General features: G+C 41.4%; 1 protein-coding gene across 1 annotated transcript in view; it reads right to left on the reverse strand.

Moving 5' to 3' along the window:
* ppfia1 (PTPRF interacting protein alpha 1) overlaps nucleotides 1-12630 on the reverse strand; it is a 35265-nt gene that overhangs the window by 16383 nt on the left and 6252 nt on the right. Inside the window, exons 3-8 of the mRNA XM_070903024.1 lie at nucleotides 5547-5648; nucleotides 4748-4912; nucleotides 4503-4577; nucleotides 2980-3081; nucleotides 1913-2146; nucleotides 353-499 (exon numbers count right to left, since the gene is read on the reverse strand). Coding sequence (XP_070759125.1) covers nucleotides 353-499; nucleotides 1913-2146; nucleotides 2980-3081; nucleotides 4503-4577; nucleotides 4748-4912; nucleotides 5547-5648 — 825 coding nt within the window. The remainder of the gene's footprint in view (nucleotides 1-352; nucleotides 500-1912; nucleotides 2147-2979; nucleotides 3082-4502; nucleotides 4578-4747; nucleotides 4913-5546; nucleotides 5649-12630) is intronic.

Below are 12630 nucleotides of genomic sequence, written 5' to 3' on the forward strand. Positions count from 1 at the left end.
CTTTGAGGCTTCCCATTCAGTGCCTGCTGCGCCAGACAGTGTGTGAATACAGCAGGAATTCATTAGCAGCGGTTTGAAAACTGCAGGCGATTCCTGCAGGCAGACAACTCTGAGATGCATACACCAAAATCAACACATGCCTTATCTACTTCAAGTCAGATCATAATGTGCAAATGTGTGTGGATGTTAGGAGGGTGATGAGATAATGGAGCTTAAATGATGCAGCAAGCTTAATGTTTAAGATGTGACTCCATACATTCAAGTAAATTCACGGACAAAGTGATGCAGGCTTCAGTAAATGAATCGGTGATCACACTCAGTGATAGTGTTAGTCAAAGAGCATGAGGCCTACCTGTCTGAAGAGGGACTCCTTGTTGGCCACTTCATTCTCCAACTTGTCGTTAAGGTCGTGGACGGAGGTAGCCTCCCGCTGAGCTGCCAGGTAGCGCTTCTCCAGGGTGGTGATCCTCTCCTCCATGTCCTCCTTCTGAGCCATTGACTACACACACATACATTTGCATTAGTGTCTTCAGTCTTTGTGGCCTTGACCATGACCTACTGTCCTCTGACCTTTGCATCTTCAGATGGAAGAGAGGGGCTCATAATAATTACTGCTGGAAATGATGTGGTGATGTGGGTAATACTGTGAACTGCAGAGTACATATACACCATTATACACAGCACTGTATGCATTTAAGTATTGTAGCCATTATCGACTAAACAAGAATGCCCCGACCATGAAACCATAAACCTCATTATGTGTGAAACACATATGTTAAAAAAATACATTTTCTACTATCTCCTACACTTTTATTGGTTTGTAACTGTGCTTATGTTTTGTTTAATCCTCTTCATCCCCTGTGGGACATAAGGCCACAGTGAGTTACAGTTTGTAATTATACCATTCTTCTCACATATCTTCTTACATCTTATATTAAGAGGGCAGAGACCATAATATATGTATGTTATACGCATGCTGTATGTTAGACATACACATTCTAAACGCACTTGCAATGAATTATTTCAGTACGATTTCATAGTTTCATTTCTAAAACTAGGCTGACTTATTTTTGCTGGATGGAGTGTTTATACATTTCCATCAATTCCCACGTCGATAACATTTAATAACTAACATCACTTCACCTCTATGACAACAGCATCTCATCGGGCAACTCTGTACAGGTGATTAAAACAGATTTACACTTATCTGACTTGACTCAATGGGAAGGAAAATGGAAATACAAGGAATGTATTTAAAGTCTGTGTAGAGGAAATGCAGAGTTTTGTTTCTAAACAAATTATATGTGTCAGAAAATAATTGCTGAAAACATGTAAAAAGACTGAACTATGTAGTACTGAATTGTGGAGTTAAACCGTTGTTTTTCACCATTTGTGTGTCAGGATGTTTTGGGTGGGCTTGAAATCATGGCTGGATGACGCACTGGAGCCATACTGAGCGTGACCCCTCCCCTAACACTATATAAAAACCAGAGCTTTGTGCTACTGGGTTAGCTCACTGAATGAGAGTCTGTTGCTGAGCAGCGGCCCTCGCTCGTTCTTTGGCTCAGTGGGTGCGTGCTTTGTAAACTTCAGATATTGTCAACCATTTGAGTTGTCAGTTCTATATTATGAACAATCATACAGTAAAGTTATCTAAAGCGCCTTCAGCGGACACGCCCCCCAGCGTTTCAGAGCAGAGAATACTGTTTATCCTTCTCACGATTTTGAAACCTAATTTTATATACTGAATTTTTTAATCATTCAAATTTGGCTGGGTGATTAATAATACCTTTTAATCCGGTGTGACTAACTCATAACATATTTATTATTGCTTTACACGCACATTAAAAGGTGCTCCTTGGCTCACACTTCACTTCACCGTAGGATTTCAAATAGACCTCGTCCTCCCTACCTCTCTCAGGTCTCTCTGTAGCCGCGTGTTCATGTCTTCGGACTTGATGAGGTCCTTTCGGGCCGTGTCCAGGTCCTCTTCCAGCTCATTGATGCGTGAGACCATAGCAGCCATGCGCTCCTTCATCTGGCCCAGATCAGCTGTCTGACGTTCCACCACCTCCTGGAGCTCGCCGACCTTCCCGAACACAGGCCCCGACTCCTCCTCCTGACTCAGCGAGCCATCTGAAGACCGCTGTGGGTGAATTAACACCACTGTTTTAGCAAATGCACACAGGATGTACAGAACACACAGGTAGGACTCACTTCACTTAAATAATAGTACAAATTCGCCATTGAACGGATTGACCTTTAAACATCTCCTGAAGAAGATGAGGCAACATGAAAACACTGAAGGAAAATGGAATAAATCGTGAGGCAGCAAACCAGAGTCCAACAGTTACAGAACTTACAAAGAATACATACAAGACATAAAAGTTACTACGAAATGATTCCAAGACTACAAAAGTATATTAGATGTGGTTAAGTTATGTCATCACCTATCAGTGACTAATAAGCTGAGACATAATGCAGAACAAGCTGTCAGCAGTAACCTGGACTGTTTCCAGCCTGCCCACCTCTTCCAGTACTTGCATGTATGCAGATGACATAGCATAGCACAGCTAATCATTGCATGCCAGGACAGAAATGTTTAAATAGAAAGATCACTAATGCATGCATTATTACCGTGTTGAAATTAGGCTTATTCTTATGTGTTTAAATCATTTGTAATAGCGTTTATCAGACTTAATGACAAGATGTCTACTGTAGATGTTTATGATAAAATATGTTGAGAACCATTCTGACACTAAAAAGACTTGCGTGAGATGACCCCCCCTCCTGCCCCTCAAGACTGTTCACGTTACAACATTAACAATACAATTTAACAATGAATTATACTGTATATATCCTGGATTTCTTTAATTTGTTAAGATGCCACACACTTGACACACACAAGCTGCAGTGGCCTTGTGCCCCGCTGGGCTGTCACACACATGCCATTTTGCGTGTGCTGTGGAGTAACCTCACCTTGCCATTAGTGCTTGGTGTGTTTTCAGAGTTGTGGTTGACCTCGCTGGTTCCATCTGCCAGTCCTCTCTTCTGGCTGTTCTGCTCCCTGAGGTAAGCCAACTAGAAAAAACAACACTTTGTTAACACCTTTTCGAGTCATTCATTTGCTGGTGACCATCTAAACAATTATCTGGTTAACCACTTACCCAAGAGCAATAAACTAGTTTGCTTCCTTTTGTCATTTGTGATATTATTTTGTAATGCAAGTACTTTGTGTGTGTGTGTGTGTGTGTGTGTGTGTGTGTGTGTGAGAGAGAGACAGACACACAAAGAAGTGCAGCTTGTAGCTCAAAACACTGTGTCCAGAGCCTTGAGTTCAAACCACAACTATTCTGGTTGCAAACTCATGGATCCGCTGCACAGGCCAATACACTCTATACATGCCAAATGGCTGAACAGTAGGAAAACAAACCAGCAAAAAGCTGCCTTGCCTTAGGAAGTAAAGTTACTAATAAAAGCAGAGTGGCAAGTGCTTGATTTTATGTGTGCTGGTGTGCATGTGTGTGTGGTCCCAGGCTGATTCCCAGGAACAAAAGATGACTGGATGACTGTAGCATGAAGCAGAGAGGAAATCTAGGACACTTCCCCAACCTCCTCTGGGCCTTTTGTCAATCTTAATCCCATTCAATACACAGAGGACTGAAGACTCCCCCCCCCCCCCCCCCCCCTTTGCATGCATGTGCACATGTGTGTACTTAAGAGTCGTGAATCTCTATTTCTTAGATTCAGTGTGAATACTCAATGGATGTAAAATGACTGCAATAGAATCAGGAGCACTTCCATTTTAAAAGGCTGTCAATTTTTTAGGGCATGCTTTCCCTTTATTGGATAGTGACAGTGAAGATTTACAGGAAATACGGCTCAGTCAAAGCCACATGTCAAACCTCCTCTCCATTTAGTTTGTGTTGGCACAAAAAAAATCACAAGGAGCACCTCATTTATTCCTACATCATGTTGGTTCACTACATTTCACTAACATGGTGTGATAACCAACCTTCAGTTTAGATTTCAGTGAAGATCAACAACCTAAATAAACTTCTGAACTACTCTTTTAAATACTAAACTCTTCCAATAAACCCCATCAAAAAGAATTAAAGGATCAAGCACAAATAGTGCTCAAGTAACTTCTGTAGTTGAAACAACTTTTGACTGACAGCAGTGACACACAATGGTGGGAACCATCTGTTTACTGTATGTTTTCTGTAGGTGAATTTGTGTTCACTTTGGTGTTTATGGTGTTAATTGAAGCCTTGATGTATCACTCACCAGGTGCACATATGCTTACATGAAAAAGTGTAAGCATGGTAAGTGATTTGAAATGTTTACCCTGTAAATATCACTACATCACGTTAATGCAGTACAAAAGGGCTAGTTTATAGATATGACCTACAACTGAGAAAGGTTGTATTGGCATTGTGTTGGAGGTTGGAGTTAAGTGAATTTCTCCTCAGTTATTTTCAGTATAAGTTATGTTTGCGTACTTCTTTGTGCGAGATGGTGAGCTGTTCCTCCAATGCGCTGCATCTTTCCAAGGCAACGCGGAGTCGCTCCCTCACCTAGAAAACATGTGAAACACATATAAACAAACGTGTTCAACTTCACAAATCTTTTCCTCTCCCATTTCTTTGCCTTGCAATGTCAAACACATGTAATGCACATATTAACATGTACACATACGTGCACACACCTACTTCATTCACTCCTTTCAAACAGACACACAGTGTACCTTCTCGTCGAGGGCTTTGTGGTGTTCGAAAAGTGACTTAAGGGCTTTGAGGACCTCCACTTCACTTGAGACTCCTGCCGGAGACTGAGCCTGTCTCTTCACCACAGTCATCCGCAGACTACGCTCGTGGCGAGACACCAGGCACTCCAAGTGCTCCAACAGGAGCTGAGCACAAAAAAGTTAGCAGGTTAGAAACCCATCAGGCTAAAACTTGCTATAAAGTAAACAAATGTGCACAAGCATTGAGCATCAACCTTGTTGCATAGAGACCTATCCCCCCCTATCATACAACATGTAATTTTCCCATTTTTAATTTAAGTTTTCTACACCTTTTACTCTGCTACTCATCTGCTAAATCCACACTGCATGACAGACTGATGCTTATCTCTGCCCAGTACTGGTAGGTTTCTGATATTAAAAGCAAAACATAGTTCTATGCAAAGAGTATGCGAGAGTAAACAAGTCATAGTCAGACAGTACTGACTAATAACACACTTGCTGTAATCAAATTTGTTGTCAGTGGTTGAAATATGTTGATGCTTGAGCAATTTGCAACGCCCATAACTTGTGACAATGGTTTGGATTATAAGACAGAAACTGATTTGCCAGCGTCATGACAACAATTTATACGCAGAAACACAGGAATCTGATTTCCAGATGAGCACGCAGGCCGACTGAACTTTCTTGTTTGTATGTGTAACACTGGTTTGTAGTGTGTGTGTGTGTGTGTGTGTGTGTGTGTGTGTGTGTGTGTGTGTGTGTGTGTATGTGTGTGCACGCAGAGGCACATTATACTAACCCGTGTGTTGTTTCTCTCAGCCTTCAGCTCTGCAATCTCCTCCTCCTTCTCCAGAAGCTGCTCCCGGCACACGTTCACTTCCTTTGTTAGTGCAGCAAACTCCTAGAATAGAAAGGCATAAATACAGTAACATGTAACTGCTACTTACTAATCTCAGTTTTTTCCCAAGGGGCTGTGCTTGCGAAAGATAATGAAAAGAACTGTGGGTAATGTGGAGGCAGCTTGCATGTTTAAAGTTTATAACTTCGATCACGTGTGAAATGACTTCTAAATACACGGCAGCAATCTAACACGTGATCCTAAAAGGTACTGTCAGGCAGCACGCAGTTATCACAGGTGCTCTGTTTTTTGAATGGCTAGCAGCACGGCACAACTCCACCGCCACGGCTTTAGACCTTTATCTGATCCTGGTAACAACTATATACTACAGGTTGCTGCTATCCACCTACTCTAATCTCATCTTCAAATAGATCGGGTTGGGGATAAAACGGAGGATATTTTCAGCAATATGACATGATAAATATAGCGAGATTAACTAACTAATATCATTAACATTGTTGACTGGTCCAGACTGGATCATCTGACTCCAAGACCCGTTTTTCTTTGACATATTTGTTCACTGCTGGTGTAAAGACACCAGTAAAAGTCATGTTTACATTTAAAACAATGGAAGCGAGATGACAACTACTTGCTGTTTAAAAGTACCTTAACTTCTTTGCACTTTTCTTTTAGCAGTGGATTCTCTCTTACTTTCTATGTAACACAGAGTTGGTCATGAGGACACCAATATCCATTTATCAGATTGTAGGAAACATACAGCAACATGGTTTGATGTTAAAATGGAAGGAGAGAAAAGAAAGACTTCCATCAAACACCTCCAAGTCGGTGAGAAATATACAATATACTGCCCCTCTCTAAACAGACTTGTTCTAATAAACCTCACATCTTTCTCAGGTTCTCTTCAAACAAATGCAGTTGTGCACTCACACACATACACTTGCTTTTGGGGATTACATGCATGGTTGGACCTAAAGAATGTGCCATCCTGATTTTTTGCCCTGCAAAAACTAGCACAGGCACCCTGAGTGGCGAGGCCTTCTTGCTACGTTTCAGAGGGTGGGAGATGTGTGTGTGTGTGTGTGTGTGCAGGGGCTGGGGGGAGGAGGGGAGCTGGAACTGATCGTTCTTTTCAGTCACTACCACAACTATTCTCTGTTCCCTTCACTCCAGCCTCTGAGCTTTTCCAGCGACTGACACAGATTCTGCTTCACTAAAGGAGTGAGTGGGAGTTTGCTATTGGTTACGACCAAGGTCTCCACTCTCTGCTAGCCAATGGGAGACCATAAGAGGCAGGCCCAGGGGTAATTACAGAGTGGCTTACTTCCTACATTCCAGAGCAGACGCTGAGGTTGAGTTGTACAGCAACCTTAAGATTTCTCTATGTCTCTATCGGCCATTTATGACGCTCTTCTTTTCCCCTAACGTTCATTAACTCATCATTTACACAGAAATCGTGTTGAGTAAAAACAAAAAGGAGCGTTTGGTACTTGCTTGTAGACTTGTAGAGTGGAAGTGCAGTTTAATGATTTCAGTCAAGGAAATTCCAGCCATAGAGAAGCACCCCTAAGAGGCTTGCTTGATATCAAACCCAGTAAGCTGATGCAGAGAAATCAGTTATTGAAAGTTATCGACAATTAAAAGTATCTACTTGTTCTGCAGACTTGTATTTATTGTTCTAAATAACTGCATTAATTATAGTATGTTTGTAATAACTTCAGCAGCAGAAAAAAAGAAAATCGGGACCTTCTTCAGTGTGGTACATGGTTAAAAACATAATGTTGAAATCCGACCCAGACTGGACCATCAAAACCAACCCACAGATACTCCCACCCATTGCCTAACATGCATGTGCCCATCCACTTCAAAACTGGGCACAAAACAAAGCACTGTAATATTAGACACCATCTTCTTTTTGGAATATTGAAAATGAAGGTGGCACATTCATACATGGGATAACAAATGCATAATGCATACACGAACATGATAATGTAGATAAGTAGGGAGCAACTCAATACAATAGCCCGAAAATAAACACTATCCTTATTACATTATCTTCATAGGCCCTCAATCATGTCGGCCACAATTTAAGCAGTTGAGAAGAGTGTAGACATCATGCTTCAAATTTGAGTGCTCTTTTTGTTCAATGCATTTAACAGTTTAATCCCCAGATATATACACATTCAATTTAAATATGCAGATTGGATGCAGCAGAGTCATAATCTTGTATACATGCGAATGCAACCACGGGCATTCAAGCCTGATCCCATGTCTCCCTGCAGCGGGGCAAACTGGTGTATGGCTCAGTAAGTGTAGATGAGCGACATGCTGGTTAGAAGTGGACTGAGCTGCTCTGTAAGCCTTACAACAGGGGAGGGGATTAAGGGGGGTACATGAATATGTGTGCCAACCTATTAAAGGAACAGCATACCAAAACACAGGAGCACACAAAAGCTTGTCAGGGATAACTGTACTCTGCACCGTCATTTTCCACATTCGGTTTCACGGAGACGAATATCCCAGCACCTTCGTGGCACCAAGAGACTAAATTATGTATTATAAAATAATTAAGGAACCTGCCTGATTGGGAGTGAGTGAAGAAAAATGTGCACAGCAATGGCATAAATGTTTCAACACAGCAATTATATTTTTCCTCTACTGAAAAAAGAATGTTTCATATATTATAACATATCACATCATATGGCATGGCATGCTCATTTTGAACAGATTTTTTTTGAATGTTTTTCAAAAGGAGTTATTTTATTTTAACTGATTTTCACCTTTCTTTTTGAAGAAACTGCCTCATAGTATGTCTGCAAAGAATACGCACAAATTTTAGTCATGCAGTCCCAAAGAAATCCAAGGATATTAATACAATGCTCCTACCATAATACACCTGTAACATGCAGTGTAGCATGAATTCTGATATGTCCAAGGAGAAGGCAATATGGGCAAAAGATATCTCATGTTTTCTGAAACTTTGACAATGCCTTTTATTTGACAAGGCGAGAGAGAGGAACAGACTTCAGAGGGAAGGAGGTCGGGAAACGTTGGGGGTCCCCTCCGTTATGTCAATAGTGAGGACACAAAGGTAAAACAAATGACAGCATACTTGCTGAAGATAACCTTTCATTTTGTGGGCATATTAACATTCATCATCATTGCGTACCATGACCTCTCTACCATCCACACTGGTCACTGCTGCTACTGAAGAACTGAAGCTGTCCTAAACTACAAGGGGGTGGTCTATTTAATTATCCTTCATAACACTAATTTAATCAACATTGTGTTTTAGACTCATCTTGCTTTAAAGTAAAGGTACACTTTATGGATTCTCAAAATGTGGCAACATATCAGAGCATGGCAACTGATTAATAGGCTTGTGAATAAGCTCTTTTTCTTTCCAAGAACATACCATCGTCAGACTGTGCTGTATTTGGGACTGAGATCGGAACCAATAGGCCTACCTCCTGCATAATGACTTTAGCCGTTCTTAAAAGCTTATAGCGTGTGCTGAAATCTGACACTGTGCAGAGGGCATCTGTTCTCCTAGAGGAGGACTCACCGTCAAAAACTAATTAGACACCACAATGGCTCCTATTCAGAGCTGCTTCGCCTGCTGGCCAAACACATACAGACAGAAAAAGTCAATCTAAAAAAACGGAAGAATGCTAGTTTACGCCACCTTTCCACCTTAACTCCCTTCTATTAAGACTAGATCGTCACTGGATTCTTGTATCACTATGGAATTGTATTAGAGGTAATTTGAGTTCCTGTGAATGCACCATTATGCATATTCGGTAGAGGCAACGTCTCAGTCACTACTTCAGTGGTTTGCTAATTACTACTAAGTGTAACAAAAGAAGAGAATCATAAACTGGCCATTTTGTGACGGTTGCAAAGACAGATTACATAATGACAGGCCACAGTAGCAACCCTACACCTCCAGGCAGGATATGGAGGTATTTTGGTTGGGTATCATTTACATTACCAGCGATTCTCAATTCAATTCTGACTGATAACTAATCCAGAAACAAAACTGTTGAAAGCAAAAATGACCTGTATTCTTAGCCGATTTAGACTGAATTTAAGAGTCATTAAAAACAATTTAGTTTTAGATTCTTAAGTGTTTTCACCTACTGCATCTTGACCAAACACATTTCAGAATCAGAATCAGAAATACTTCATTGATCCCCGGGTGGGAATTATGAGCCCTCTTAAACCTCTGTTACTTGCTGCTTTGCAATCATTGTTAGGCTTTTCTTGTGAAGTAGAGGCTCCTGTAGCCCTAGTCACTGGGCTAAGGATGTTCATAAAGACCTGAACATTTCTCAGCACTTTCACACTGCAGCCACAGGGAGCTGATGAGATGTAGAAGCCCTCACTGCAGTTTGAACGACCATCATAAAGTGACACATGCGCTGCAGGTGTGGGTACAAGGTAGTGCAGTAGGTCCAGCTTTTTCAAATGGGATAAATGAAATCGATTGATCAATTTTCAACCGTTTCCAAGTCTGACGAGGTTGACAATAACCACGCCTATGGAAGTCTATGTTACATTGTGCACATATCTGACTAAATCCCATCAATACGAGTCAGAGGAAAACAGCCTCACTTAAAAGACGAGTAAAAGAGTCCTTATCTTAGTAGCTTCAGACCACAGGCAGGTGCTGTCTTTCACTGTGAAATACACAAAGCGGGCATGGCTAAAGGCACTGCAAAGGGATGTGGACACTAAAAAGGTTAAGGCGGTTTTCAGTTGCATTGGCAATGAGAAAAGAATCACCTGCCCGGCCTTGACAGCGTCTTCTTCTGTGGGCTAGCAGAGAAAGAGTAACTTCCCATCTTAACAGAGAACCAGCTGGGTCTTAATCTTGAAATACAGGGGACGCACTGAATAACAGCACAGTGTAAGGCTCATTATTAATTTGGGAAGTATACAGTATAGCCTTGGAATAGTTAACACTAGGAGCTTTCTGCTGAATTAAATGTATCCACACTATTTTTGTGTGACAAATGACGTTTGTTGAACAGTGTGAGTGAAGCTCCAGAGACTGTGATAAACTGGTGCCTTGTGTCAGCTACTGTACGATACCTGGTTTGCCAAAGACAATATCATTAAGACTGTATACTGATCTAGATGTATTAAGCGGTGACAGTAGTCCTGGACACAGTGATGACCTTAAAATAATCAGTTCCTCAAATATAACATCATGCATTCCTGCAGGCAACTACTGTACAGATTTAAAGGAAGTGGGTAAAGCTTGCAGGAAGTTGACAGCAGAAAGCAGTTGGCTGTTGGGCCGAACTAAACAGAGGAGCATGTCCTTCACTCGCTCGTCTTGTGTCTGTTTCCTTTTAAGTTTCTAATTCAGCTCACATTTGGTAAAAAGGCAACACTTGCACTCTGTCCCTTTCATGTCACAGTGTGGAACAAGTCAGTCTTTGTCTCTCTGTTTTACCACTGAGCACTCTCAATTCATGCCATTGTGCCACTGACCAGAATATAGAATTTGGTTAGTGCAGTCAATTGGTCCCTTCAAAATAAGGAGCAAAATATCACAAACAACTGCCAAGTTACACCCATGATTTTTGCCACACAAACTCACCACAATTTTACCTACTACACCAAATTTACCAAACCACATGCTAAATACTGAGGTCCCTACCTTTATTTTCTTCCTCTTTTGATTCTTACTGCATGTAACAAAAACAGGAAACTTTCAGCGATACAAGGTTAAGTTTTGTTTATTAAGCTAATTTAATGCTGAAGGCCCAAAATCTTCAGTACTTCCTGACCTGACTTTGATTTAAAATGAAAAAGCACTGCGTTGGCCAATCAACTACATTCCAGCACACAATCCTGATGGTGTTATTATCCTGTGTGCCTCAAGATTGTGGAGATAAAATAATTGAAACCAGGATGATAAGCCCTCAAATTGATGGATCTCTTACATCGCATAACTTTCATTTGGCAGATGCTTTTGTTCAAATCAAATTACAATAAGTACATTCAAACCTCATAAGAACAATAGCTAATTTGCTGGCATTGGGTGTCAAAGGGTAGATTATCAGCCTGTGACACATGATGGTCAGTTGGGAGTTCATTCCACCACTGTGAGACCAGAACAGAGCAGAGCCTTGGCTGAGATGAGAAGCTACAGGGTCCTCAGAGTGACAGACAGCCGGGGATCCATTACTCAAACTAGTCTCCCTGGATTGTATTTCATCGTCTCACCGGTACCTGAAGCAACAGCCCCATGCGTTTTTTTAAAGGCAGTACTGTTTATGGTCTGATCTTCCGGTAAGACCCTTTTAGCACTACACATTAACCTTTAGATCAGTAGTCTCTAGGACATGACATGCCTAGTTTACAGTGTCAGGCCCACAGTAAGCTGCTGTACATCAAGCAGCAGGCAGCAGTGCAAAACGTCTATACAGAAAGACAGTTAAACTATGCAGTCACTGACACAAGATGTCCCGCCGTCTCACACATCACCTTATCAAATATCTAACAGTAACCAATGATATCAACTAGGGGAGTGGGGTATCAGTAGAGCTGTCCATTTTCCATTTAATTCACATGTGGGATAAAACAAGACTGTTCAGATAAAGACGTACATGCATACTTTACTTGTAGCCCTCACCAGGTGTCACACCAAAACAACAAATCACCATCACCATGTGGAAACGCCATCGACACATGGCCATCACAAATGCTCAATGACACCCCTGGACAGAAAAGGCGTGTTAATCCATATGCTCAGACACTTCCTTCATTTCACTCACACTGAATTTGACTACTTAACTGACACATTTTGGTGTGTTTGATGGGGAGTTAGGAGTTGCCTCGAGTATTGCTAGAAAATGTATGTGGAAAACATGTGAATGAAGTAACGCCAAGCGTGTAACTACTACCACTTCTTTCTCTTTTGCCTGAATAATCTTCACAGCAGTTGTAGAAAACAGCTGGAAAGTCACTGCCGGCAGACACAAACACACACACCCAGCGAGGCCCACTTCAAGCA

This window comes from Enoplosus armatus, chromosome 1, assembly GCF_043641665.1.
Source record: "Enoplosus armatus isolate fEnoArm2 chromosome 1, fEnoArm2.hap1, whole genome shotgun sequence".
Taxonomy (NCBI): Eukaryota; Metazoa; Chordata; class Actinopteri; order Centrarchiformes; family Enoplosidae; genus Enoplosus; species Enoplosus armatus.